The 23,365-nt window shown below is 47.1% G+C and overlaps 1 protein-coding gene across 1 annotated transcript in view; it reads left to right on the plus strand.

Annotated features, from left to right (window-relative positions):
- The window catches only part of FAM120B (family with sequence similarity 120 member B), a gene marked incomplete at both ends in the record, with an annotated part of 56,297 nt that extends 55,121 nt beyond the window's left edge, over nucleotides 1-1,176 (plus strand). Inside the window, one exon of the mRNA XM_080700314.1 lies at nucleotides 1,136-1,176. Coding sequence (XP_080556440.1) covers nucleotides 1,136-1,176 — 41 coding nt within the window. The remainder of the gene's footprint in view (nucleotides 1-1,135) is intronic.
- Nucleotides 1,177-23,365: the final 22,189 nt, after the last annotated feature.

Below are 23,365 nucleotides of genomic sequence, written 5' to 3' on the forward strand. Positions count from 1 at the left end.
CTAGCCTGACAAGACCCCCAGGGTCTGAGTGGGGGCCTCAGACTCAGCAGGAACGCCTTTTGGGGGCCCAGCCCAGACAGAGAACAAATGGGCAACCTCTCCCTTGCTGTTACTCAACCCAGTGAGGAGAAATCATGTGTTCAATTCCACAGTCAGGAGCTGTAGTTGCCCACGGTTCTCCACACTGCCCCTTCAAGTCCCCTTCTCCATGGCAGTCCTGAAGGCCTGTGCCTCCTCGCTCTACCTCTACACTGCCCCTTCAAGTCCCCTTCACCATGGCAGTCCTGAAGGCCTGTGCCTCCTCGCTCTATCTCTACACTACCCCTTCAAGTCCCCTTCTCCATGGCAGTCCTGAAGGCCTGTGCCTCCTCGCTCTACCTCTACACTGCCCCTTCAAGTCCCCTTCTCCATGGCAGTCCTGAAGGCCTGTGCCTCCTCGCTCTACCTCTAGTCATGGGACATAAGGGTAGGGGCAGCGATAGCCAGGGCAGTGGGAACTGTGGCCCCCTCGGCCTTCTGCTGGAGCCCCAAGCCCTCACCTTCACATTCATGGAGTTACCAGGCCCTGCTTCCAGGTGCCGGAAGAAAACCAAGAGCTGGGAGAAGTTTATAGAAAAGTGGTTTTTTTAAATGTGGAAAAACTATGACCTTTTATTTTGCAAGGATGGTAGTTCTTCTCTCTTTTCCATATTCCCTGTCTACCAGAAAGGCAGAAAGTGGCCAACACACCGTGGGCTGGGCATGGGGGCTCTGGGCTCAGCTCTGGAAAAGCCACACACGGCTATTTCTATACTTGGCAGAAAGTCTCCTATGAACCATCTGCATATGAATTTCCATTTCCAAAGTCATTAGCAGTAATAAATGTCTAGATATCATGCAGATGGTTGGAACTGGTGTGAAGAAGAAAATTTTGACAGTTTCCTTCCACTGACGGCACTATTTCCTAATTAATTGCTTCCACTTTAATGGAATAATTATAGAACAAAATTTTAATGACAGGTGGCTACAGCTAAAGGAGAGCAAAGTTCTATTCTCTAGTATAGCTCATCCATTCTTGTCCACACTAAGAAATGTGCAACTTTTTGTTGGAGTGTTTGGAGACTTAATGTTTCTTTTCTGTGTCCATTTGGTGCAGGAAGCAGACAGTATGAGCATGACCAGTGGAGGAGGTACTGAGTGACCTCCAGGCCTCACCTGCGTCTTCAGAAGCGCCAGTAGGAACTCTGTTGCCATGCCACCACAGCTTAACAGGGCTGGCATGCTGCATACTCCTTACAGATCCATCAGCTTGGTTCAAGACAAGTTTGCTGCTTCCCAGAGTGCGAGAGAGGAGGGCACAGTGCCCTCCTCCAGTGCAGTCCTTGGAGTGACACCACCCAGCCTCATCTGCAAGAAGAGAGCTGTGGGGCTAGACCTCACTTGAAAAAGAAGGCAAAGGCCCCTGCAGGGGCTTCTCCGTGCTGTAAGCAAGCACTCGCTGGCTGACCTCACAGGTCCTGCCTGAGTCCAAGCCTCTCATGTATGTCATCCCCACCTTCACTTCCATTGTGTGAGGCATAGTTGATTTCTCTCTTTAATAAATTGAAATCTAACTGTATCCTGCTCTTTAAGAACTTAATTGTAGGTTGTGAAGATGGTTCCCTCATATCATTACAGTTTTTGGAAATGTGTCTAATAGCCATGTAATATTTCACAATTTTTTTCTCATTAGAAATTCTAACCAATAGTCAAGTTTCCAGGTATTTCTATTCTTGGTCCTTAGAAGTATTTGAACAGAAAAAGAAGTACCAACTAAGTTCTTCCTTTCCTGGTGGAAGATGGGCTCTGCCTGGAGGCTCATGGGTCTGTCTGCCGTGCCGCTTTCATTTCATTCTGCCAGGGTGCCAAGTGCTAACGGCAGTGCATGTGAACCTGGTTCTCAGCACAGGCAGGCAGGAAGCCTGCAGCGAACACGTTGAGAGGAAACAGGAGTCGAGCTGCCAAGAAGCCTGACATATCGCGCCACTAAGGAGTGGTACATTTGTTGCTCTTTATCTGAGAGCATTAAAGAATTTTCTTTAAATAAAAAAAAAAAAAAAGACAAGTGAATCCAAGTTTACAGTCATTCTTTTCATGGAAGAAATTTCAGATAATCCAAGAATTTAGTCCCCACCATATAACTGTGAGCTACACCCATGAGTGCTGGTAGTCGAAAGCACACTGGGCTGGGCCTGGAAGACAGGACCTTCTTAAAGCCACAAACTGCGCCTGGGACGTGAGAACTGGCTGTGCCTGCCAGAGTCCCTTATGGGCTTCCCTGCGGCTCTGGAGATGCTTGGATCACTTAGGAAATGCTCGCTTCTGGTTGCTAGAAGATGTGCCCTTCCAGTTGCTGCCGTCATCAAAATTAAAATAGCCCCTAAACATATTCCCATCCAAGGTAGTGCATCTGCACGCAATGCATTAGCCTAATGGACATACAGTGTGCATGTACTTCCTGGCTTCCTTTTGCCTGAAAACCTTGTTTTGTATTTACCAAAAAAGGGCACAGCCTCCAGACATTGAAATATATTCGTGTTTCTCACCTTGGGCTTGAAACCATAACCATTTCTTTCAGCTTTTTTTTTTTTAAGGATGTTCATATATCTAATTAATTATGTTTCCTGCACACACGAATTGTAGAAAGTATCTACAATTTTGTTTTCTAGCTTTTTCCTAGGTTTTCTTCGTTCTTTTGTGAGTGTTTCCTGTCTCAGTATTCACTTCTCTTCCTTTTTATTTTTGCCTCTTTAAACCACTGCTGCTTCTAGAAACTGTTTCTGGGCTGCTTACTAGCTTACGTGTATAACGTTAGATAAACTTCTCATTCTCTAGACTGACAGTAGACTTCTTATCTAAATCTGACTTGTCAGTAAAATATTTGTGTGTAGTTAACAAATGTAAGTAAGCCATTGTGTTACTGTGACCTTTATTTCATTTGAAAAATGGGTGCACTGAATTTTTTTGTTATCTTAATATTACTTTTAGTTATCTCTGCAGTCAAGTCTTAAGAATGTCCATATATCAATTTCAACATGCAGAGCAATACTTATTACTCACAGTTTCACATTTCTTTATTTGGAAGATACTTCAGCGTCCAGTAAGTCAGGGTGTATGTGAAGGGTGTCAGTGAAGAGAGAGATGCCTGGTCTGCTCTGGGCCTGCAGATGCAGACAGCAAGAGATTGGACCGACCGTGTGTCTTTGAGGTGGTGAGACTGCAAGAGACTTCAATTCCTGCATGTGTGTTATTTGAAAAAATGTTTTGTAGTCAGGTTAATTTGGTGGAAAGACCCAAAGATATGCAAAATTATTTCCTTACCCAACATTTTATTAGCCAGAACTCCCTATTGGTGCATGTGTAGTAAATGTCTACTTGTGCAGTTGATATAAATAAACTTTCTGGTTCAAGATGTGTATATTTTTTTCCCTGCACACTTCCCCCCAAAATCTATATGTATTAAAAATTTTGATTGATGCTGTCAAATTACCTTCCAAAATGGTGGTATGTCTCTGCCTGCCGCTTACAGTTGGTTTCCAGCTGGGTCAGTGGCCAGCCACTTGTGCTTCTCACTGTACTGTCTTTGGTCTTAATTTTTACCCACTGGAGTAAAAGAAGGGGAGGGGAGTATTTGATTTAGTTTGCATTTTTCTGGATATTATGTCTTTATATATTGGCTATTCATATTTTTGTGAATAACTTAGTCTCATTATTTCTCCCATTTCTTTAAGCCATGATATCAGTCTGCCAGGAAGGAGGACCCTGCTCCAAAAATACCTCTCTGCCAGGCCTTCAGGCTCTCCCTTCACTGTGACAGCTGACACCCTTACCTTCAACAAGCTTTTTCTAAAATGATTTCTTCAATCCCCCCATCTTTTTTTTTTTTTTCTCCTTTGATACTGGGGATTGAACTGAGGGTGTTCTACCTCTGAGGTACACTCATTTTGTTTTTTATTTTGATGGTACTGGGGGTGGAACCCAGAGGCTTTCTACCTCCGGGCTATACTCCCAGACCTTTTTTTTTTTTTTTTTTTTTTTTTTGGAAACAGGATCTCACTAAGTTGCTGAAAGCCTCACTAAGTAGCTGAGGCTGGCGGCTGGCTTCGAACCCGTGCGATCCTCCTGTCTCAGCCTCCCAAGCGCGGGGATTACAAGTGTGCGCCACCATGCCTGGCTTTGTTTTTTATTTTGAAACAAGGCTTCTTAATGCTGGCTTTCAAACCTGCAACCCTCCTCTCTCAGCCTCCAAGTACTGAGATTACAGGCATGTACCACGCAGGGCTCCCTTTACCTTTTAGCCGGAGTTGGCACATTAGCACTCCCCATCCCTGCCTCCAGACTGTTGAGGTTACTGTAGCTGCACAGCATGTTACCTAGAAGTCACATGGTGAGAAGCACCATTTAAGGTGTGCCTGAACCCTGAGTCAGGAATCCAGGCTGGTCAGCTTCACCACCTGTGACGCTCCCTTGTTTGCTCACAGACCCGGGTGATGCTGGGTGCTTCCTGGGGGGTTGGCTTTGGTTCTCAGAGGCAACTTTGAACTTCTGCCCAGCATGATGACTGGATTAGAAAGACAGGCAGCTGCAAAACCGAAGGAACAGGTTGGAGCCAGTCACTTCTCAGAGAATGTTCTCACATTCTGTTAATCTGCACAGCCAGGAAGTCTGGCCAGGTTCTGGTGGGTTGGAGGGCAGTATTCCTGAAGAGGAGCTGAGGTCAGAGGGGTTGCTGTGGACACTTGGAAAGCACAGTCACCTACCGAGGCACTTCTTCTCTCCTTAAAACATTTTCAATCTCTTATCACCTACCAGTTCTTCTCAGCTCCTTCAGAGGCCTCGGATTTCAGCTCACTCATGGCCACTCTCCCAACACGGCTCATAGATAACCCAGTGCCCTGATCTCAGCTGCTTGGCCTCATCTGTGGGCTGGTCATTACCATAACTCAGCTCCCTCATCCTGTCAGCTCCAAACACTTCCTCTGCACCCACACCTCTCTGTCTGGCTATCCTTTAGCTGCAGAACCGCTAGTCCACTGACCCAGCACGCTGCCGCTGTGCATGCTTCTGCCTTCCCTCCCTCGGCTGCCTTGCTTGTCTCATTATAGTTAGATGTAAAATGTCCCCTAAAGATCTTGAATTGACATAATTGAATCATGAGGGTTGTAATCCCAGAAGTGAATAAATTTATTATAAAGGCCGGTAGGCCAGTAGTGTGTGGCTGGGGGGTGTTCCCGGGGCTCAGCTTTAAAGATGATATATGTGGTTCCTCTTCCCCTTTGTCACCATGCCCTGAGATCTGCAGTCTCCAGCCTCACATGGACTGAACATGAAACTAAGAAAATAAGTCTTTCCTATAAGTTACATGGTCAGTCTTTTAGATTATAGCTTCAAGAATGCTGAAGAATAGCCGAGCGTGGTGGCACATTCTTGTAATCCCCGCACTTGGGAGGCGGAGATAGGAGGATCGTGCAGGTTTGAAGCCAGCCTCCCTGGTTTAAGAGACCCTGTTTCCAAATAAAAATATAAAATAGGTCTGGGAGTGTAACCCGGAGGTAGAAGGGTTTCCAGGAACCCCAGTACCAACAAAAAAAAAAGAAGCTGAAGGATATAAGAATGGTACCAGGAGTGGAGTTGCTGCTATATATAAGTCTGACCATGTGGTTTGTGACGGGAACTGGTTTGTGAGAGCAAATTGGAAGGGTTAGAATGTGGCCAGAAAAGCGCATTGGAGACTGTGCTGAGGAGATTATGGAGGCTAGGGGTGTTGCATTTGGGCAAAGAACTGATCCGCATTTTGCCTGAGTCCTAAAACTGTGTGAGGCTAAACTTAAAGGCGATGGGCTGATTGAAATGGTGGAGGAAATCTCTAAACAGCAAAATATCCAAACTGCATTATGGATATGATAGCCACATTCAACGAACTGTACCCCCAATTTGGGGAATGGAGTAAAGGAGAAAAGACTGAAGATTTGCAGTTGGCCAGGATGGCATATATAAAGCTGTGGCCTAGAGAGATGATGTCACAGGAGGGAGTAAGACGGCTGAAGGAAAGGGACATGGCCGCATTGGAGCTGGGGGCAGTGATGTCGATGGAGGCAGCAGATGAGTTGGAGCTGGGTGGCTTGGATGGAGCAGGCCCAGTGGCTGTGATTTAAAATGCCCCCGTGGCCGGGCGTGGTGGCGCACGCTTATAATCCCCGCACTTGGGAGGCAGAGACAGGAGGATCGCGCTGGTTCAAAGCCAGCTACACTGGCTTAAGAGACCCTGTTTCCAAATAAAAATATAAAAATAGGTCTGGGAGTATAGCCCGGAGGTAGAAGGGCTTCCAGGAACCCCAGTACGATGAAAAAAAAAATAGAAAAATAAAATGCCCCTGTGGAAAGGCCGGGTGTGGTGGCGCACACTTGTAATCCCCGTGCTTGGGAGGCTGAGACAGGAGGATTGAGCAGGTTCAAAGCCGGCCTCAGCTACTTAGTGAGACCCAGTTTACAAATAAAATATAAAATAGGTCTGAGAGTGTAGCTCGGAGGTAGAAAGCTTCTGGGTTCCACCCCCAGTACCACACACACACACACACAAATGCCCCTGTAGTAATGATTGAGAGGAATATAACTGCCTTTTCTGTAGGTGGCCCATCTCAGAGTCCACATAATGTTGACTTTGCTGGGAAAAGGAGGCCCTGGGAATTTTCACCTAGATTTCCAAGGAAGGCCTGGGAAGTCAGGCAGTGTGTGGCAGGATCAGAAACCCTGCAAGCAAGATTCAAATGGGCACTTTGTGAAGTGGTGAGGGTGATGCCAAGGTTGTAAGAAAAACTTGAGATTTAGAAATGCCAAAAAAACTGGAACAACCACAAGGAAAAGCTGCTAGCTGGGAGCCATGGAGCCAGGCTGGACAGGGCAGTAAGCCGCCCAGTGCAATGAGCTAAGCTGCAGAGGTGAGGCGGCCAAGGCCCTGGGAGACCACTCTCCTGCCAGGTGCCCTGGGTGCAGAGTGGAGCTGCATGGTCAGTGCTTGCCTTGCCGGGTTTCCTTACTGCTTTTCACATTTCTCTCTGTGGCCCTACTCCTTCCTTTGGGAATGCAAAAGTTTGCTCTCTGCCTTTGTATATTGGATGCATATAACTTGCTTTTTATTTTATTATCTTGTCTTATAGGGGCTCACAAGAATACACCTTAAGTCTCAGATGAGACTTTGGACTTTGGGACTTTTCAGCAATGCTGGAGCTGTTAAGATTATAGGAATCTTGGAGAAGACTAAATGCATTTTTTTATTCTAAGTTAAGCATGAGCTCTTTAGGGGCCAGGGCAGAATGTTATAGTTAGGTATAAAATGTCTCCTGAAGATCTCATTTACTAGTGGAGTTGATATAACTGGGTCGTGAGGGATGTAATCCCAGAAGTGGACGAGTCTGTTGTAGTGGATTGGCCTGGGTTGTGCTCAATATGCTGGTATGACGTGGCTAGAGGAGGTGGTCCCTGATTCGGCCTTGGAGATTATGTTGTATGGTCCCCCTACCCTGGATGACGCACTTGCTTTTAGTGTCCATGCCCTGAGATCTGTGTGCGTTCCCTGGGTTCACATGGACTGAACTTGAAATTGTAAGAAAATAAACCTTCCTTCCTCTAAGGTCAGTCTTTTAGATTATGGCTGCAGGAATGCTGACGGATACACATTTTATTGTGTTTATGTTGTAAGACCACATATCTATATTAAGCCGACCCCTTGCATTGAGAATGGACCTAGGGAAACCCCACAGCCACCCTTACTGTGACCCCCAGTTCTTGCTCCCTAGCCTCAGAGAGCCCTCCCGTCTGGCACTCTCCCACATCAGAGGCTGGACGTTCCTCTCTGCTCCTTCGCAACATTCTTCCCACTCTCAGTTCCAGATAACAATGTTGCTTTCTCTAAGTGTCCACAGACACTTTACCCACCGTCAAGCACCTTTGAATATCCAATCAAAATTCATAGGCCAGGGGCCAGGAAAGGAAGGCAACTGAGGGGATGCCCACTGTCTAATCTACTCTCAGATGGGCTGGCCATCTCTAGCAGTGGCCAGAACTCTTGGCAGCCCCTAGCCCTTGGCACCGGCCATGCCCTCTCTGTAGTCCTTCATCTCTGAGCTCCCCCTTTACTTTGGTTCCTGGGATTGAATCCAGGAGCATCTAGCTCAGAGCTACAGGGCCCCAGCCCTTTTTGATCTGTTTATTTGAAAGAGGGCTCATTAGGGTGCTGAGCGTCTTCGGTTGCTGAGGTTGTCCTCAGACCTGCAGTGCTCAACTTCCTGCCTTGACTCCCCCAGTGCCAGGACTACAGGCACATGCCACATTGCCAGCTGTGTGGGCCTGTGTACCTGCTGCTCGCTCTGGCAGCCATGCCGCTTCTCTTGTTTTCTCTATAGAAAGATAATATCCGAGCTGAACTAGCATTCTAGAATAAAGGGAAAAATCAACACATTTTCAGGAATCAGGAAGTTTTTACACACATCCTTCTCAAGAGAAAGTGGACATTTTCTATCTGTAGTACAGGGAGTGAGCAAAGGAACCAGGAGGTGTATAAATAGGTATTGTAAACTGAAACTAAAATCTCAGGTGATTTCAAGAAAAATGATAGTTGTTTCTGGAGAATGAAATAAAATGATGAGGTATACTAAATTTATTACCTTCCTTAGAAATAGATTTTTATTCAATCTGGATGTCATCAGAAATACATACCAAGTCCTACATGGTGGTGCACACTTATTATAATCCCAATTCTTGGGAGCCTGAGACAGGAGGATCAGAGGTTTAAGGACAGTCTCAGCAAGTAGTGAGTCTCATCAAACTAGTGAGACCCTTTTCCCAAATAAAACTAAAAAATTAGGGCTGAGGTGTAGCTCAGAGATACCATTTCCTGATGACTCACAAAACAGAAATCTGTATACTAAAATCTTACAGTGTGTGCAAAAATGTGTCTATACCAGGGAAAAATAAGTAAAAAAGAGGAAAGCCTTATAAACATTGTAATTTTTATAAAGAAATCATAAATCACATTATAAGTAAATACAAGGTAAATATTAATGCCCATTTCTTATACATCAACAGGTCAAGTAGACCAAGAATAATGACATACATTTGAACAAGTCAATAAGCAAGTTTCTTTTAGTAGAAATACATACAGTAGATGCCTTTTTATTTATATTTATTTTGAATACATGTGAACAGTTTATAGAATCTACTAATAGATCCCCCAAATAAACCTCCATCAAAATAATGAAAAGCCAGTTTACTAAAATCATACAAGTCATATTTTCTGCCCTTAAGCACGTAGCATTTTAAAAATAACAGGATAAAAAGCAAAAATCTTTCACTTAGAAATTAACTCGCTACTCTAAAATATTTATTAAAGAAATAAACAATTTTATTTAGAGATAAATAGTTAGAGTACCACATTAAAATATTCATAGGAGCCGGGCGTGGTGGCGCACGCTTGTAATCCCCGCGTTTGGGAGGCGGAGACAGGAGGATCGCACAGGTTCGAAGCCAGCCAGGCTGGCTTAAGAGACACTGTTTCCAAAAATAAAAAAGTGTAAAATAGGTCTGGAAGTGTAGCCTAGAAGTAGAAGGGCTTCCAGGAATCCCAGTACCATATATATGTATATATATATTCATAGGAGCCGGGCATGGTGGCACACGCTTGTAATCCAAGCATTTGGGAGGCTGAGACAGGAGGATTGCGGTTCACAGACAGCCTCAGCTACTTAGTGAGACCCTGTTTCCAAATAAAGTATAAAATAGTTCTGGGAGTATAGCCCAGAAGTAGAAAAGCCCCTGGGTTCCACCCCCAGTACCACACACACACAAAAAGAATAACTATGTTCAAGATACTTACAGAGCTAGACAAAGGCAGATGAAAAGTGCATTTAACAGTGTGTGAACAAAATGAGACTATCAGTAAAAACATTCTGGAAGTAGGTGAAATAAAAATTCACCAGAGGAGTTCTAGAGCAAATCTGAGTAGGCAGAGAAAGAAATTAAGAAGCATGAAGATAGGATAATTAAAGACATCAAGCCTTAGAAACACTAAAGTAGAAAGGTGAACAAGCCTAAGGAACGGGTGGGACACCATAAAGTAACTATGTACTCAGAAGAGCAAGAGAATGAGAAATGGGAGGGAAAATGTTAAGGAAGTAATTCTGAGAACTTTCCAAGTTTGATAAAAATGATCTACAAATCCAAGAAAACAGTAAATTCGTAGAGATCCATATGGAGAGCCAAAGACAAAGAGAATGTTGAACCCAGCACGTGAGAAGTGACTTATTATATACAAGGAACTCTCAATAAGACCGTCATTGATTTCTTATCAGAAGTCTTTGAGAACAGAGGTATAGGTTGACATAGTCAAAGAAAGAAAAATAAATTGTCATAAGTCTCTATCTGACAAAACTATCTTTCAAAACTGAAGAAATTAAGCCAGGCACAGTGATGCATACCTGTAATTCCAGTACCTGGGAGGCTGAGACAGGAGGATCACAGGTTTGAGGTCAGCCTCAGGAACTTAGCAAACCCTGTTTCAAATTTAAAAATAAAAAGGGCTGAAGGTATAACTCAGAGGTGAATTGTTCCTGAGTGGAATCCCCAGTATCCCCCTCACGCCTGCAAATAACCAAACAAAGAGAAGGTAGTGGTGGAAGCAGTGAGGCAGGCCATGTGTTAGGCCACAAAACACGTTTCAGCAGGTTTTGAGTATCTTCTTCAATTACAGTGGGATAAAGCTGGAACTGTCACAGAAGGAAAACGGGTAGAAATACTGGAAATTAACACACTACGAAACAACAGGTGGATTGAAAACTCCAAGAAAAAAGTAGAAAATGAAGACAAATGAAAATAAAGACAATATAATAAAACTTATGGAATACAGCAAAAATAGTACCTAGGGGAAATTTATAGCGACAGTGCCTACATTATAAAGGAGAAAGATAAAATGTAATCATTTCAATTGATGCAGAAAAGGCATTTGACAAAACAACATTCTTTCATGTTAAAAAAGAACTCAGAAAAGTAGGAATAGCAAGAAAATTTCTGAGTCTGAGTGTAGAATGCCCCAGGTTCAATTTATTATTATTATTATTATTATTATTATTATTAATGTTATTAGATATCTAAATTACACAAAATGACCTGTATGATATCATAATCCTATAGATAGAAAATCCAAGATAATTATAAGAAACCTACTAGAGCTAATAAATCCAGCAAAGTTGTGCAGCACAAGCCCAATAGGCAAGTCATTTGTGTCTCTAGACACCAGCCTTAAGCAAGCACAATAAAGAACATAAGAAAACAAATCCATTTACAAGAGCATCTCAAAGAATTAAATTCATAGGAATAAGTTCAGCTAAGGAAGTCAAAGACATGCTGAGAACAACAAAACATGGCTTAAAGTAAAGAAACCCCAAGCAAATGGAAGTATACCAATTTCATGGATAGTTTCTGTCAGTACTACACAGAGCCAACTACAGGTTCAACACAACTGATGCCCAAATTCTCACATACTTTCTCACAGAAATGGAAAAGCTAATCTTCAAATTCATATGCAATTGTAAGGGGACTTGACTAGCCAAGACAAACGGAATAAATTTGGAAGACTTAAGCTTCTCCCAGTTTGAATTTTACTACAAAGGTACAGTAATTAAAATAGTATGGTGCCAGCATAAGACAGATGCACAGACCCATAGAATACAGAGCTGAAAAACAGCCTCGCACATGCCTCCTGCGCCATCCACACGGGCAGTCCACCTAAGAGGTGGCAGGAGCAGAGCAGCCGCACACCAGGAGTCCTGCACCCTCTAGGAACTGCGAAAGGAGAGGAAGGGTGTGATGAATTTGTTACAGCAGCCATAGGAAGCAGATCCTGTTCAGTCTTTGGGGGGCAGGAATTTGGGATGGTTTAAGGGACTAGAACTGAGAGTCTGTGAGGGACCTTCTGCAGATTGACAACTCCCTGCTACCTTCGCCTGTAGCAAACTCACCTGTTTCAGAATCAGTCAGAGATCCCAAGTCTGGAGTAGCCTTCCCCTTCCTACCCAGACCTGGCTTAAGCTGGTCAGGTTCTTAGGGGGTGGACAAGCCTCAGCAGCAGGACTGAGCCAGGATGGGGCCTGTGCACACAGGAAAGGCCCTAGAGAGTTTTCCCCTCCCCTACCATTTCTTGGCTATCCCCATACATTCAGCCATACTGAAGGGGCTCCTAGAAACATCTTCTATGCCCTTCAGTGCCAGGACTGTAGGCAATACCTTTTAACGTTTTTTTTTTTTTTTTTTTTAATTCAGTGTTGAATGAGCAAGCCATGTATGGTGGTGTACTCCAGTAATCCCAGTACTTGGGAAGCTGAGACAGGAAGATCACAGGTTCAAGGACAGCCTCAGCAAGTAGACTCTCATCAAAAAGTAAAAATAGGTCAGAGGCTGGTGATCAAGCAGGATGATAGGCCACGTCCAGGGAATCCAGGCCACGGCACCACCAGGCCCATCTGGGCACCATGTCCTGTGCATCAGGAGCTACAGCAGCTAATGCCAGAGACTGTAGCTGGAGCGGGAGGGACCACCAGAGACAGCGGGGCAGGCCCCAGGGGGAGGGCCACCCAGCAACAGGAGCCTCCAACAGTGCCCAGAGGGTACTGGGAGAGGTCGGCGCACAAAGCAGACACCTCACTCGCCTGTTGCCAAGTCTGATGCACTCCTGCCCTCAGCCAGTGGGTCCCAGAGGACACCTGTCACCTGACAGCCTCCAGCTCCTCAGACATGTTGGCCTGGAGGGAAGTGACACGCTTTCCTGAGGAGTGCGCACATCTATTCGGAGCTCAGGCCCTACAGCACATGAGCGCTCCACCTGACTGAGGAGTTTGCTGCCTGGATTCACCTGCACTGGCTCCTTCTCTCCTTCCCAGGCAGAGCTGATGAAGCCACTGGTGGAGGCCCAAAGGGTGAGCAAGCTCTGGGGAGGTGGTGATGGAGCTGGCATAGGCACCTGCTGTGGCCGCTCACTAGGACCAAGCTGCTACTCACCTCTCGCTACTACTACAATGGGTGAAATTCTGTTGGAATATATGAACATCCTAGTCATTACCCTGGGGCATGAAAATTGTTCCTTTTTAGGCAGACAGGAAATCCAGTAATGAAGTTTATTATACTATTAAAATTGGCTGTATTGTATTATTTACATACCATAAGGTGATGACTTTTATCAAAATCCAAGTACCTGTGTGTTATCAGGGAGCTATGTCATTAAGATAGACCAGTTGGGCATGGCGGCACATGTCTGTAAAATGGTACTTGGTAGGCTGAGACAGGAAAATCACAGATTTAAGGCCAGCTCAGCAACTTAGACCCTCTTTCATACTAGAAAATAAAAACAGGACTGGGGATGTAGCTCAGAAGTAGAATGCATCTGGGTTCAATCTCTAGTACAAAAAAAAAAAAAAATCCATAGCCGGGCATGGTGATGCCTGCTTGTAATTCCAGCATTTGGGAGGCTGAGACTGGAGGATCGTGGTTCGAGGACAGCCTCGGCTACTTAGCAACTCAATGAGAACCTGTTTCAAAATAAAGAATAAAAAATAGCGCTGGGGGTGTAGCTCCGAGGTAGAATGCCCCTGGGTTCGATCCTCAGCACCACACACACACACACACACACACACATCCATAGACCAAATATGTTCATGTCTTTCTGCAGTGTCAGAATTTATTGAGTAACAATAGGTGCACAGGCTGCACCACTTCCAGTCGTTGCCCTTCAACCTAGTGCCCATGGTTCACTTAGGTTCATGACCAAGGCAATTGCAAGTTCTTCAATTCCAATCTTAATTTTTATAACACCCAGCTTTAACATCATACTTTACACATGGCATAGGTAGCTTACAGAAAGGCCGAGAAAGGGTTACGATGACCTGAGGGGTCCAGACAGAAGATAGGGATGCAAAGCAAGGTCCAGACAGGTGTTTCAGAGCATCAGCTTGAGAGTGGGTCTCGTCCTTCCAGGCAGGAGGGATCGCACTGAGCCGAAGCCCAGGGCCAGAGAATCAGAGAGTCACCACTGTGGGGATTTTCCTGAGCAAGGCCCATGGTGAGTGACTGGTCAGGTGCGAGGGTCAGGTGCTGCTATGTCCAATTCTGGGGCTCCTCCTTAAGTCTGGCGAGTTGATAAGCTCCTGTGTCTGGTGCTCCTGCTATGGCTTGGGATGCCCATATGCCAGGTGCTCCCAAGATAGCATGGTAACTTATCATGAATGCATTGTTGATTAGTTTGTGCCTTGTGACTCTGCTGGGCAGGTGGTGGCTTTGACCTCTACACACAAGGTATGTGGGATCACTGTCCTCAAAATGGAGTAACTCACAGCAAACTGCTGCTTTAAAATGCAGTAGCTGAGGGTCAGGCACAGCCTGAAAACTGCCGTTCTGTCCTACCATGAGTAACTGAGCAGGGCACAGCCTGCTCTCCACACTGTTGCCATCACAGTCAACAAATAGAACATGTCTGATCAAACTCTCCCTTCTGCAGCCGGCCCCAGGCCCCAGCCCCCACCCCCAGCTGAGCATCTTCCTGGATGACAGCATCTGCCATGCCCCTCTGCAGTGAGCTCACCTGGAGTTGCCTCTGCCCCAGCCAGGCGTTTGTTTCACGCGAATGGAGTTCATCCCTCTGGTCACTTGGGGCTGCTTTTCAGATTGCAACCTGAATCCTTATGGAAAGGAGGACTCCTCTGCACCTCTTCCTAATAACTTCAGACGTGCAAGTGGATTTCTACTGAATCTGACCAGAGCAGGTTTAGAAGGCATCTCCACAAGTCCATGGGCAGAGCCCGCTCAGGACTGGGATGCAGGCAGGCCAAGCGGTGGCATTCCTGGGGTGGCCTGGGTCCTAGCAGGTCAGATGGTGCTGGTATGGGTTTCCAAGAGCGATGAATTCATGAGGTGGCAAACTAGGCAGAGTCCACTCATAGGCACAGCTGGCCCGACAGTAGAGACCAGGGAGAGATGGAACCCCAGAAGCCCTGCCCACTGCGAACAGACCAGGTCAGGGACCAATAGACACTGCAAAAATGAGCCACGGGAAGCGGGAGCCACCCTCCTGGTCACCGTGCAGCTCTCCCCATCCTAGTGGACACAGGCCTTCTGCCCAGTGGCCATGAGGCTTGGGCTGTTTGCTGGCCAGCACTGGGGAGTGTCTGGGCCTGGGCTTGGTGAGGCCCTGGACAGGCAGCTCTGTAACCAGGACTCTGGTTGCTGCCAATGCCACCTGGAGCCCCAATAATGCCTGTGCCGGGATGGGGGAGCATGCTTTAAAACTTCATTTCACCCTCTGAGGGTCAGTCAAAATGCAGAGATTATTGGAGGCCTGAGAGACGAGGTCACTGGGTCACAGTGACCAACCCTGTGAATGTGCTCTCCCAACTTTGAGTTCTTGCCCGGCCACCTCAGCCTGCCTTCACCCCTGGAAATGTTTACTGAAGACATTTAATTCTCTCTTGATCCCATGAAGGGAAGTTTGGTTTCTTCTACAAAAAGCCACAGAAACCAGAGGCAGAGACTCAAACACCTAAGGCGGCAGAGCTGCTAATGAGGGTGCTCTGGGCTCCTGGCTGTTGTTAATGTTGCCCTCTGGTTAAGCAGGACTGAAACTGCACTGGAGTGTTAGTAATCAGTGCCCAGCAGCCTCCAGCCCTATTCAGGCTCCCGCTAATCTCTGCGCTCCAACAATGCAGCCCCCAATGGAAGGGAGAGAAGGAAATGTCAGGGTATGTCCCGGGCCCCCTCCCGCCCACCCTCCATCTGTGCCCGTGTCAGGCTCACGGGAACATATGCCGCCTGTTGCTCACTGACCATCTGTTCACAGAGCTGTGGAGTGTGCCCGTTACCATGGAGACAGGGCCCTTGATTGGCGGCTGCACCACAAGCATTTGCTGCTCAGGTTTCACTTTTATCTGTGCTCTGGAATGGACTGAGGGTGGCTAGGGTGGGGCTGAGGGAGGCTGGGGCAGGAGGGGGTGCTGGGAGAGGCTGGGGGTGGGGCTGAGGGTAAACTGCAGGTGGGTGGGGAGAGGTTAAGGAGGCTGGGGCAGGTGTAGGAGGCTGGGAGGGGCTGCAGGCAGATTGGGGGGGGGGGCTGGGGCAGGCTTGAGGAAATTTAGGGTGGAGACCAGGAGAAGCTGGGGCAGGTAGGGGGTAGGAGAAGCTGGGCAAAGCTAGGTGGGGAGGCTGGGGAATGGGGAGCAGGGCAGGGGCCTGGCAGGCAGGGACTTCTCCACATTTTCCCTCTTTCACATCCCTGGCTGCTGTCCTTCAACACCCACCCCACTACCCTGCCCTGCAGCTGGCAGCAGGTACTGCTGGGAGCAGGGCCCATGAATGGCGGGGGTGGGGGTGTATCTACTGGGCACCGGAACAGGCCTTCCCAAGTTTCCAAGACCACAGGCTGGTGTCTGAGTGCGGAGCCTCCCTGCCAGGGCCCCGCCCCATGGTGGGACATCTGTCCACCCCCATGCTGTCTGGAGCTGGGTCAGGGGAACAAATGGCTGTCATTAGCCACATCCTGGGAAAATCGCTCACTGGTCTGTGGTGGGGAGGGCTGGCTCTGCGCTGCAGCCCAGAGGGACTCCGGGTTTTCAGCTTGGGTGGAGGTAGCCACCACAGCTCCTTCCTGGGAAACTATCTCCTGACTATTGCCAACTCTGCATGGGATGGAGATCTTAGCACCAATCTCAGACAAAACCCATGCTCTTTTCTCTTTCAAAACCTGGGGATTGGCTGAGTGTGGTGGTAATAGCCTGTAATCCCAGTATGTGGGAGGCTGAACCAGGAGGATTGCAAGTTTGAGGCCAGCCTCAGAAATTTAGTGAGACTCTCCAGGCATGGTGGCGCAGGCTTGTAATCCCAGTACTTGGGAGGCTGAGACAGGAGGATTGTGCAGGTTCAAAGCCAGCCTCAGCTACTTGGTGAGGCTCTCAGCAACTTAGTGAGACCCTGTTACCAAATAAAATATAAAAGAGGTCTGGGAGTGTAGCCTAGAGGTAGAAAGCCCCTGGATTTCATCCCCAGCACCACACACATAATAATAATAATAATAATAATAATAATAATAATAATAGAAAGAAAGAAAGAAAGAAAGAAAGAACGGTAGTAAGACTCAGTAACTTAGACTCTGTTTCAAAATAAAAAATGAAAAGGGTTGAGGGTGTATCTTGGACAGAGAATGCCCCTGGGTTCAATCCCTAGTACCAAAGAACAAAATAAAAGACCTGGGGATTGGGTGTCACAATCTTTTTTTCCTTTGGTCTGGCACTCTCTTGTCTGTGATGGACTCGGCCTGGCTCCGCCTGCAGGACTGGTAGGCGCAGCTCTGATCAGGTCTCTCTGGCCTCCTTGAGTCCAGGTGCTGTCAGAGTGGAGAGACACAACATATCTGCTTCCATGGGTCACCAGGTGGCCAGGGCCTGCCAAAGACCCCACTCGGGCAAGGAAAAGCTGAAGATGGGAAGGAACGCAGCCCATCACATCCAGAACTGATTGAACCTAATGAAGTGCCCTACCCAGAATAAAGAAATGAAGACTAGGGACCTCTCTGCTACTGGTAGTCACAGCTGGGTCTTACTGCTTTGGAAGTTCCTTTGTAAGCCAGGCATGATGGTGCACAGCAGTAATCCCAGTACTTGGGAGGCTGAGACAGGAGGATGGCAAGTTTAAAGCCAGCCTCCACACCTTAGTGAGGCCCTCAGCAACTTAGGGAGACATTGTTTTCTTTTATTCTTTCTTTCTTTCTTTCTTTCTTTCTTTCTTTCTTTCTTTCTTTCTTTCTTTTGTGGTACTGGGAGGTTAGAATCCAGGGGCTTTTCTACCTCGGGGCTATACTTCCAGACTTATTTTTATTTTATACTTTATTTGGAAACAGGGTCTCATTAAGTTGTTGAGAGCCTCACTAAGTAGCTGTGGCTGGCTTCGAACCTGTACGATCCTCCTGTCTCAGCCTCCCAAGCACTGGGATTACAAGCCTGTGCCATCATACCCAGCTGGGGACATCGTTTTCAAATTTTAAAAAATAAATGAAATAGGACTGAGGGTGTAGCTGAGAAGTAGAATTCCTGGCACCAATTCAAAAAAAAAAGTGCCTGTCCTCAGTCAGGGGCCTGGGCCTCATTGGCCTCCATGCACCCAGTAGTCCCTCCTCCTGTCCTCACCTTCCTGGGCAGCACCCCCGAGCTCAGCACCAGCCTAGGCTGCGCATGGTTAGTGGTCCTGATCTGGACCCTTGTTGGCAGAATGCCACATTCCTTGGGAACAGGAATTCAGGCCATGCTCAGTTGTATTTGTCTGTGTCATTTAAATGGTGTTATTAAAATAAAGTCTGGCCTCAGACAACTTCCAAATTAACAGACAAACGTATTGGGCACCAAATGGATTTAAGGAGCAAGATAAACTTGGAATTTTACCAAACTCTTACTTAGAATCTATCACAATTTAAGTTAAAACTGAAGCTTCCCCGGGCGCGGTGGCGCACGCTTGTAATCCCCGCGCTTGGGAGGCGGAGACAGGAGGATCGCGCAGGTTGGAAGCCAGCCGGGCTGGTTTAAGAGACCCTGTTTCCAAATAAAAATATAAACTAGGTCTGGAAGTGTAGCCCGGAGAAGGTTTTCATCCCCAGTACCATCAAAACAAACAAACAAAAAATAAAAACTGAAGCTTCTTCATGCCTCATTTATACTTTAATTTCAACAGATATCCATAAAGACCCACTTGCAAGCCCTTTGAACAGAGTGGAAAATCTTGATTTTCAGCTGCGCCATTTCCCCTCTCAATTTCAACCATATTTCAGCTGTTCCCAATGTAGAAACAGAAAGAAAGCTTCCAAATTTACTTTTGAAACCAGTATAACATACCACCAACGAGATCAGCAAAAGTAAAGCTACCAATCTAATGTCCAAGCATCAATGTGAAAACCCTAAATGAGCCCTTGCAGGGCTATGTGGGCTCTGGGGTGAGGGGCCAGGGTGCCTGCACTGGCGGGAACCTCCCCTGAGAGGCCTGGGGGTCCAGCAGCCAGAGAGAGACGCTGCTGGATGTCCCCTGATTAAAAAAAAAAAAAAAAAAAAAAAAAAGCCGGGCGTGGAGGTGAGGCTGAGACAAAAGGATCGTGCAGGTTCGAAGCCAGCCTCAGCTGGTTTAAGAGACCCTGTTTCTAAATAAAAATATAAAAAAATAGGTCTGGGAGTGTAGCCCGGAGGTAGAAGGCCCCTGGGTTCCATCACCAGTACCACCAAAAAACAAAACAAAACAAAAAAACAAAAAACTTGTGGTGACCAGGACAAAAGAGACTGAATTCCAGATGTCTTACCACACGGCTTAGAGGCACTGGCCCATTAATTGGGCTAGGTGAAGAAGCAGAAGCGGAAAATCAGATGAACTGTGATTACTTTCATATTGTTTATTGTTTATTGTACAACCTCAGTGAAGGAACTGAAAAAATGTCCAAAAACACTAGAGAATTCACAAGTTTTAAAAGTAGAATGCAGAAGCCAGCAATTCTTGAGGTTCTAGAGAGAAAAACTGCTGGGAAGTGTTGAGAGAAAAGACCCATCTAGCCACAAAGATAAAACATCCACAACATGGCTGGGAAGAAGTGTGTGATTCCACGGCCACGTCCCAGGACAACGAGACACTCAAGGATGTAGGTGGCTGGGAAGAGGGCCAGGAGCCTCTCGTGTTTCTCAGGGACTCACAGATGGGCTCCTGGAGACTCCTGTCGGTGACGTCAATCTGCATGCCTAGTAAAATCCCAGTTAAATATTTACTTAAAAAAAAGTTAAGCCAAATCTGCATTTGAAAAGAAATAAAAATAGGACAACCCTGCCAGGCATGATGGCTCATGCTTGTAATCCCTGCACTTGGGAGGTTGAGACAGGAGGATTGTGCAGGTTCGAAGCCAGCCCTAGCTGGCTTAAGAGACCCTGTTTCCAAATAAAATATGAAATAGGTCTGGGAGTGTAGCCCAGAGGTAGAAGGCCCTTGGATTCCATCCCCAGTACAAAAAAAAAAAAAAAAAAAAGGACAACCCTGAAAGAGAAAAGACAACTATTAGATAAATTAGTTCTATCAGATGCTATGAAATTCTATGTAGAATTATATGGTAAGGCCAGGCGTGGTGGCACATGCTTGTAATCCCCGCACTTGGGATGCAGAGACAGGAGGGTCACACAGGTTCGAAGCCAGCCTCACTGACTTAAGAGACCCTGTTTCCAAATAAAAAAAATACAAAATAGATCTGGGAGTATAGCCCGGAGGTAGAAGGGTTTCCAGGAACCCCAGTACCACCAAAAATAATAATAATAATAATAATAATAATAATAATAATAATAATAATATAATAATAATAATAATAAGAAGAAGAAGAAGAAGAAGAAGAATTATATGGTACTGACAAATAAATAGGCAGAAATAGGCTCCATAGACAGGCAAAGTATACAATGAAGACATTTAACAACTGGAGGATTTTCCTAAATTGTGTGAAGACATGTAGGTAATCTTATAGAAAATTAAAAAGCTGTTTCTGCTTTTTTACTCCAGGTAGATAAAAATGCAAAAAAAGGGGAGACAGGGAGCAAAGTGTGCTAGAAGAGGAGATGGGAGAGTTTCATTATTTATTTATTTATTGCGGTGTCCCATCCCGCGGGACAAGTAATTCGAGGGGTGAAGAGGACCCCGATCTGTAAATAAAAATGGGCGAGAAAGAGAGACGAGACCAAGTAGATAATCCTATCAAGGTCTGTTTTATTCAGTGATAAGCGGCAGTTTATATGGAGAGTAAAAGAAGGAAGTAAGTGAGGAGGGGAGGAGGCAACAGTGTTGTCAAAATTCTTGCTGCTAGCTGCAGGCTCCTTCCTGGGACAGTTGATCTATATCACTTCTCGAAAGGTCACGTAGGCCTCCAGGAGGTGGGCTTAGTATTTTTCCAGTCTGCCACATTGCGGTACTGGGGATGGAACCCAGGGGCATTCTACTTCTGAGCTACACCCCCTGCCCTATTTTTTTTTTATTTTTTATTTTGAAACAGGGTCTCACTATATTAAAGCATAGAAAGTCTAAATGCAACACAGAACTCAGAAGCCATAATAGTGTTCATAACACTGGAGGCTTATTAGGAGATACCCTCAAGCCCTGACCAGCTGCACCCTGAGGGCTCCGCCAGCAGCCGATGCTCCTGGAAGGGTTTCAGGAGCTTGTTCATGAGAGGTACTCAGCACCTTCAGCTCCTGGGCAACATTGATCCTTCAGCCAGAACGCAAGCTCCATATCCTTGTTCAGAGCAAAGAAACCTGCCTAGAGTCACCAAGGATCTCTTCAGACAAGATTCTGTACCTGGCCCTGCTCTGGGCACTCAGTGCAGCCCTTGCTCTGCCCCTGGGTCTCCCCTATCCCTGGACCTGCCCTGCCCTGGATCTGCCCTGTCCCTGAACCTGCCCTGTCCCTGGACCTGCCCTATCCCTAGACCTGCCCTGTCTCTGGACCTGCCCTGCACCTGGGCCTTCTCTTCTCTGGACCTGTCCTGCCCCTGGGCCTGCCCTGCACCTAGACCTGCCCTGCACCTGGACCTTCTCTTCTCTGGACCTGCCCTGCACCTAGACCTGCCCTGCCCCTGGACCTGCCCTGCCCCTGGACCTGCCCTGCCCCTGGACCTGCCCTGCCCCTGGACCTGCCCCCACCTCCAGCCAGCCACGGGTGCAGTACAATATCTCTTGCTCTCACTGAGATTCAGAGGCCAAATGGGCCACTCCTGACAGGACCCCCAGCTGGCCTGACCCCAACTCCACTCTCCTATGGGAGATTGTAGGGTCCCACACCCCTTACTGGGCTCCAACCCTCCACTGTAAGCTACAGAGCAGGATGTTGGTGAGGGGCTTCCACAGGGGGCTTTGACTCAAGGGGGCCCCAGACACCTCCCTGCTAAGCCCTGCTCATGTATCCCTGGGGCCCCTGGAGCCTGGGGTAGGTCCTGTGGCTGGTGGAAGGAGGGTAGGCCTGGGAACTGAGGGAAGAAGATGCCCTCCCTTTTTCCTGGGGTCTGGTCGCACTTGCTGGCAGTTGTCTGCCCCTCTGCCAACAGCGGGCCCCAAGCAGAGCCCAGGGAGAAAGCTTAGTTCTGGGGCTGTCAGCTAAATCCACAGTCACACCCGAAGTGGGACAGGACAAGTTCTCATGCCAGCAGAGAGTCATCCCAGGATAGGCATATGGGAGAAGAGAAAAGAAGAGACGAGGCTGCCTGGGGCCCAGCACATCCTGATCATCCCAGGAGGACTTGGGTGGCACTGTGTGGAGCTGCTGCTAGGGGGCTGTTGAGAGAAATGGAGGCACCTTGAAAGCCCCTGAGAGAATGAGAATACCCCTCCCTCACCTACGCTCAATATGGTCCTGCAGGGAGATGGGCTCTATCAAGCAACTTCCCGGAGAAAACACACTGCAATCCAGAAACAAACACAGACCTTACGATCCGTGTGTGCACATGTGCATGTGCATGTGCATTGCTGAGGGTTGAACTCGGGGGCATTCTACCTCTGAGCTACACCTCCAGCCCTTTTTTGTTTATTTATTTAATTTGGAAACAGTCTCACTAAGTTGCTGAGACTGGCTTTGAACCTGTGATCCTCCTGTCTCAGCCTCCCAAGTACATGGGAGCTCTATATACCACTATGCCCAGCTCCCTTTTTATATTTTAAAATAATGCGGCACAGAAATTCCTCCCTGCTTTCCTACAATCGCTTCAGTGCACAGAGGCCTCAGCACAACACAGCACAGGTGGTTCCCGCAGGCTGGGCCAGACCTGGAAGGCATGAAGCCAGGGCTCCGGCCCTGAGCAGCCTGCCGGCCCACAGCACATCCCCTCAGCACTCAAGCCACGCGGAAGAACCAGAGGGCTGGGCAGGGCAGATTCACTGGGAAGGGACTGGGTGGGCCATCTGCTAGGGAATGACAGTGAGCTAAGTGGGGTTGGAGAGCCCTGGACCAGGGACACAGGTTTTATTATTTATTTACTATTTAGTTATTTATTGAGGGTCTGGGGATGGAACCCAGAGGCATTCAACTTCCGAGCTACACCCCCTGCCCTATTTTTTATTTTGAAACGGGTTCTCACTAAGTTGCGGAGGGCCTCACTAAGTAGCTGAGGCTGGCCATGAACCACGATCCTCTGGTCTCAGCCTCCTGAAGGCTGGGATTACAAACATGCGCCACCACACCCGACTGGGACACAGGTTTTAAATCTGAAAACCCACCTGATGCAGACTTTGGGCAATTGGTGACAGGCCCCTCCCAGGGAAAGCAC

Source organism: Muscardinus avellanarius (genome assembly GCF_963383645.1).
Source record: "Muscardinus avellanarius genome assembly, chromosome: 8".
Classification (NCBI taxonomy): domain Eukaryota; kingdom Metazoa; phylum Chordata; class Mammalia; order Rodentia; family Gliridae; genus Muscardinus; species Muscardinus avellanarius.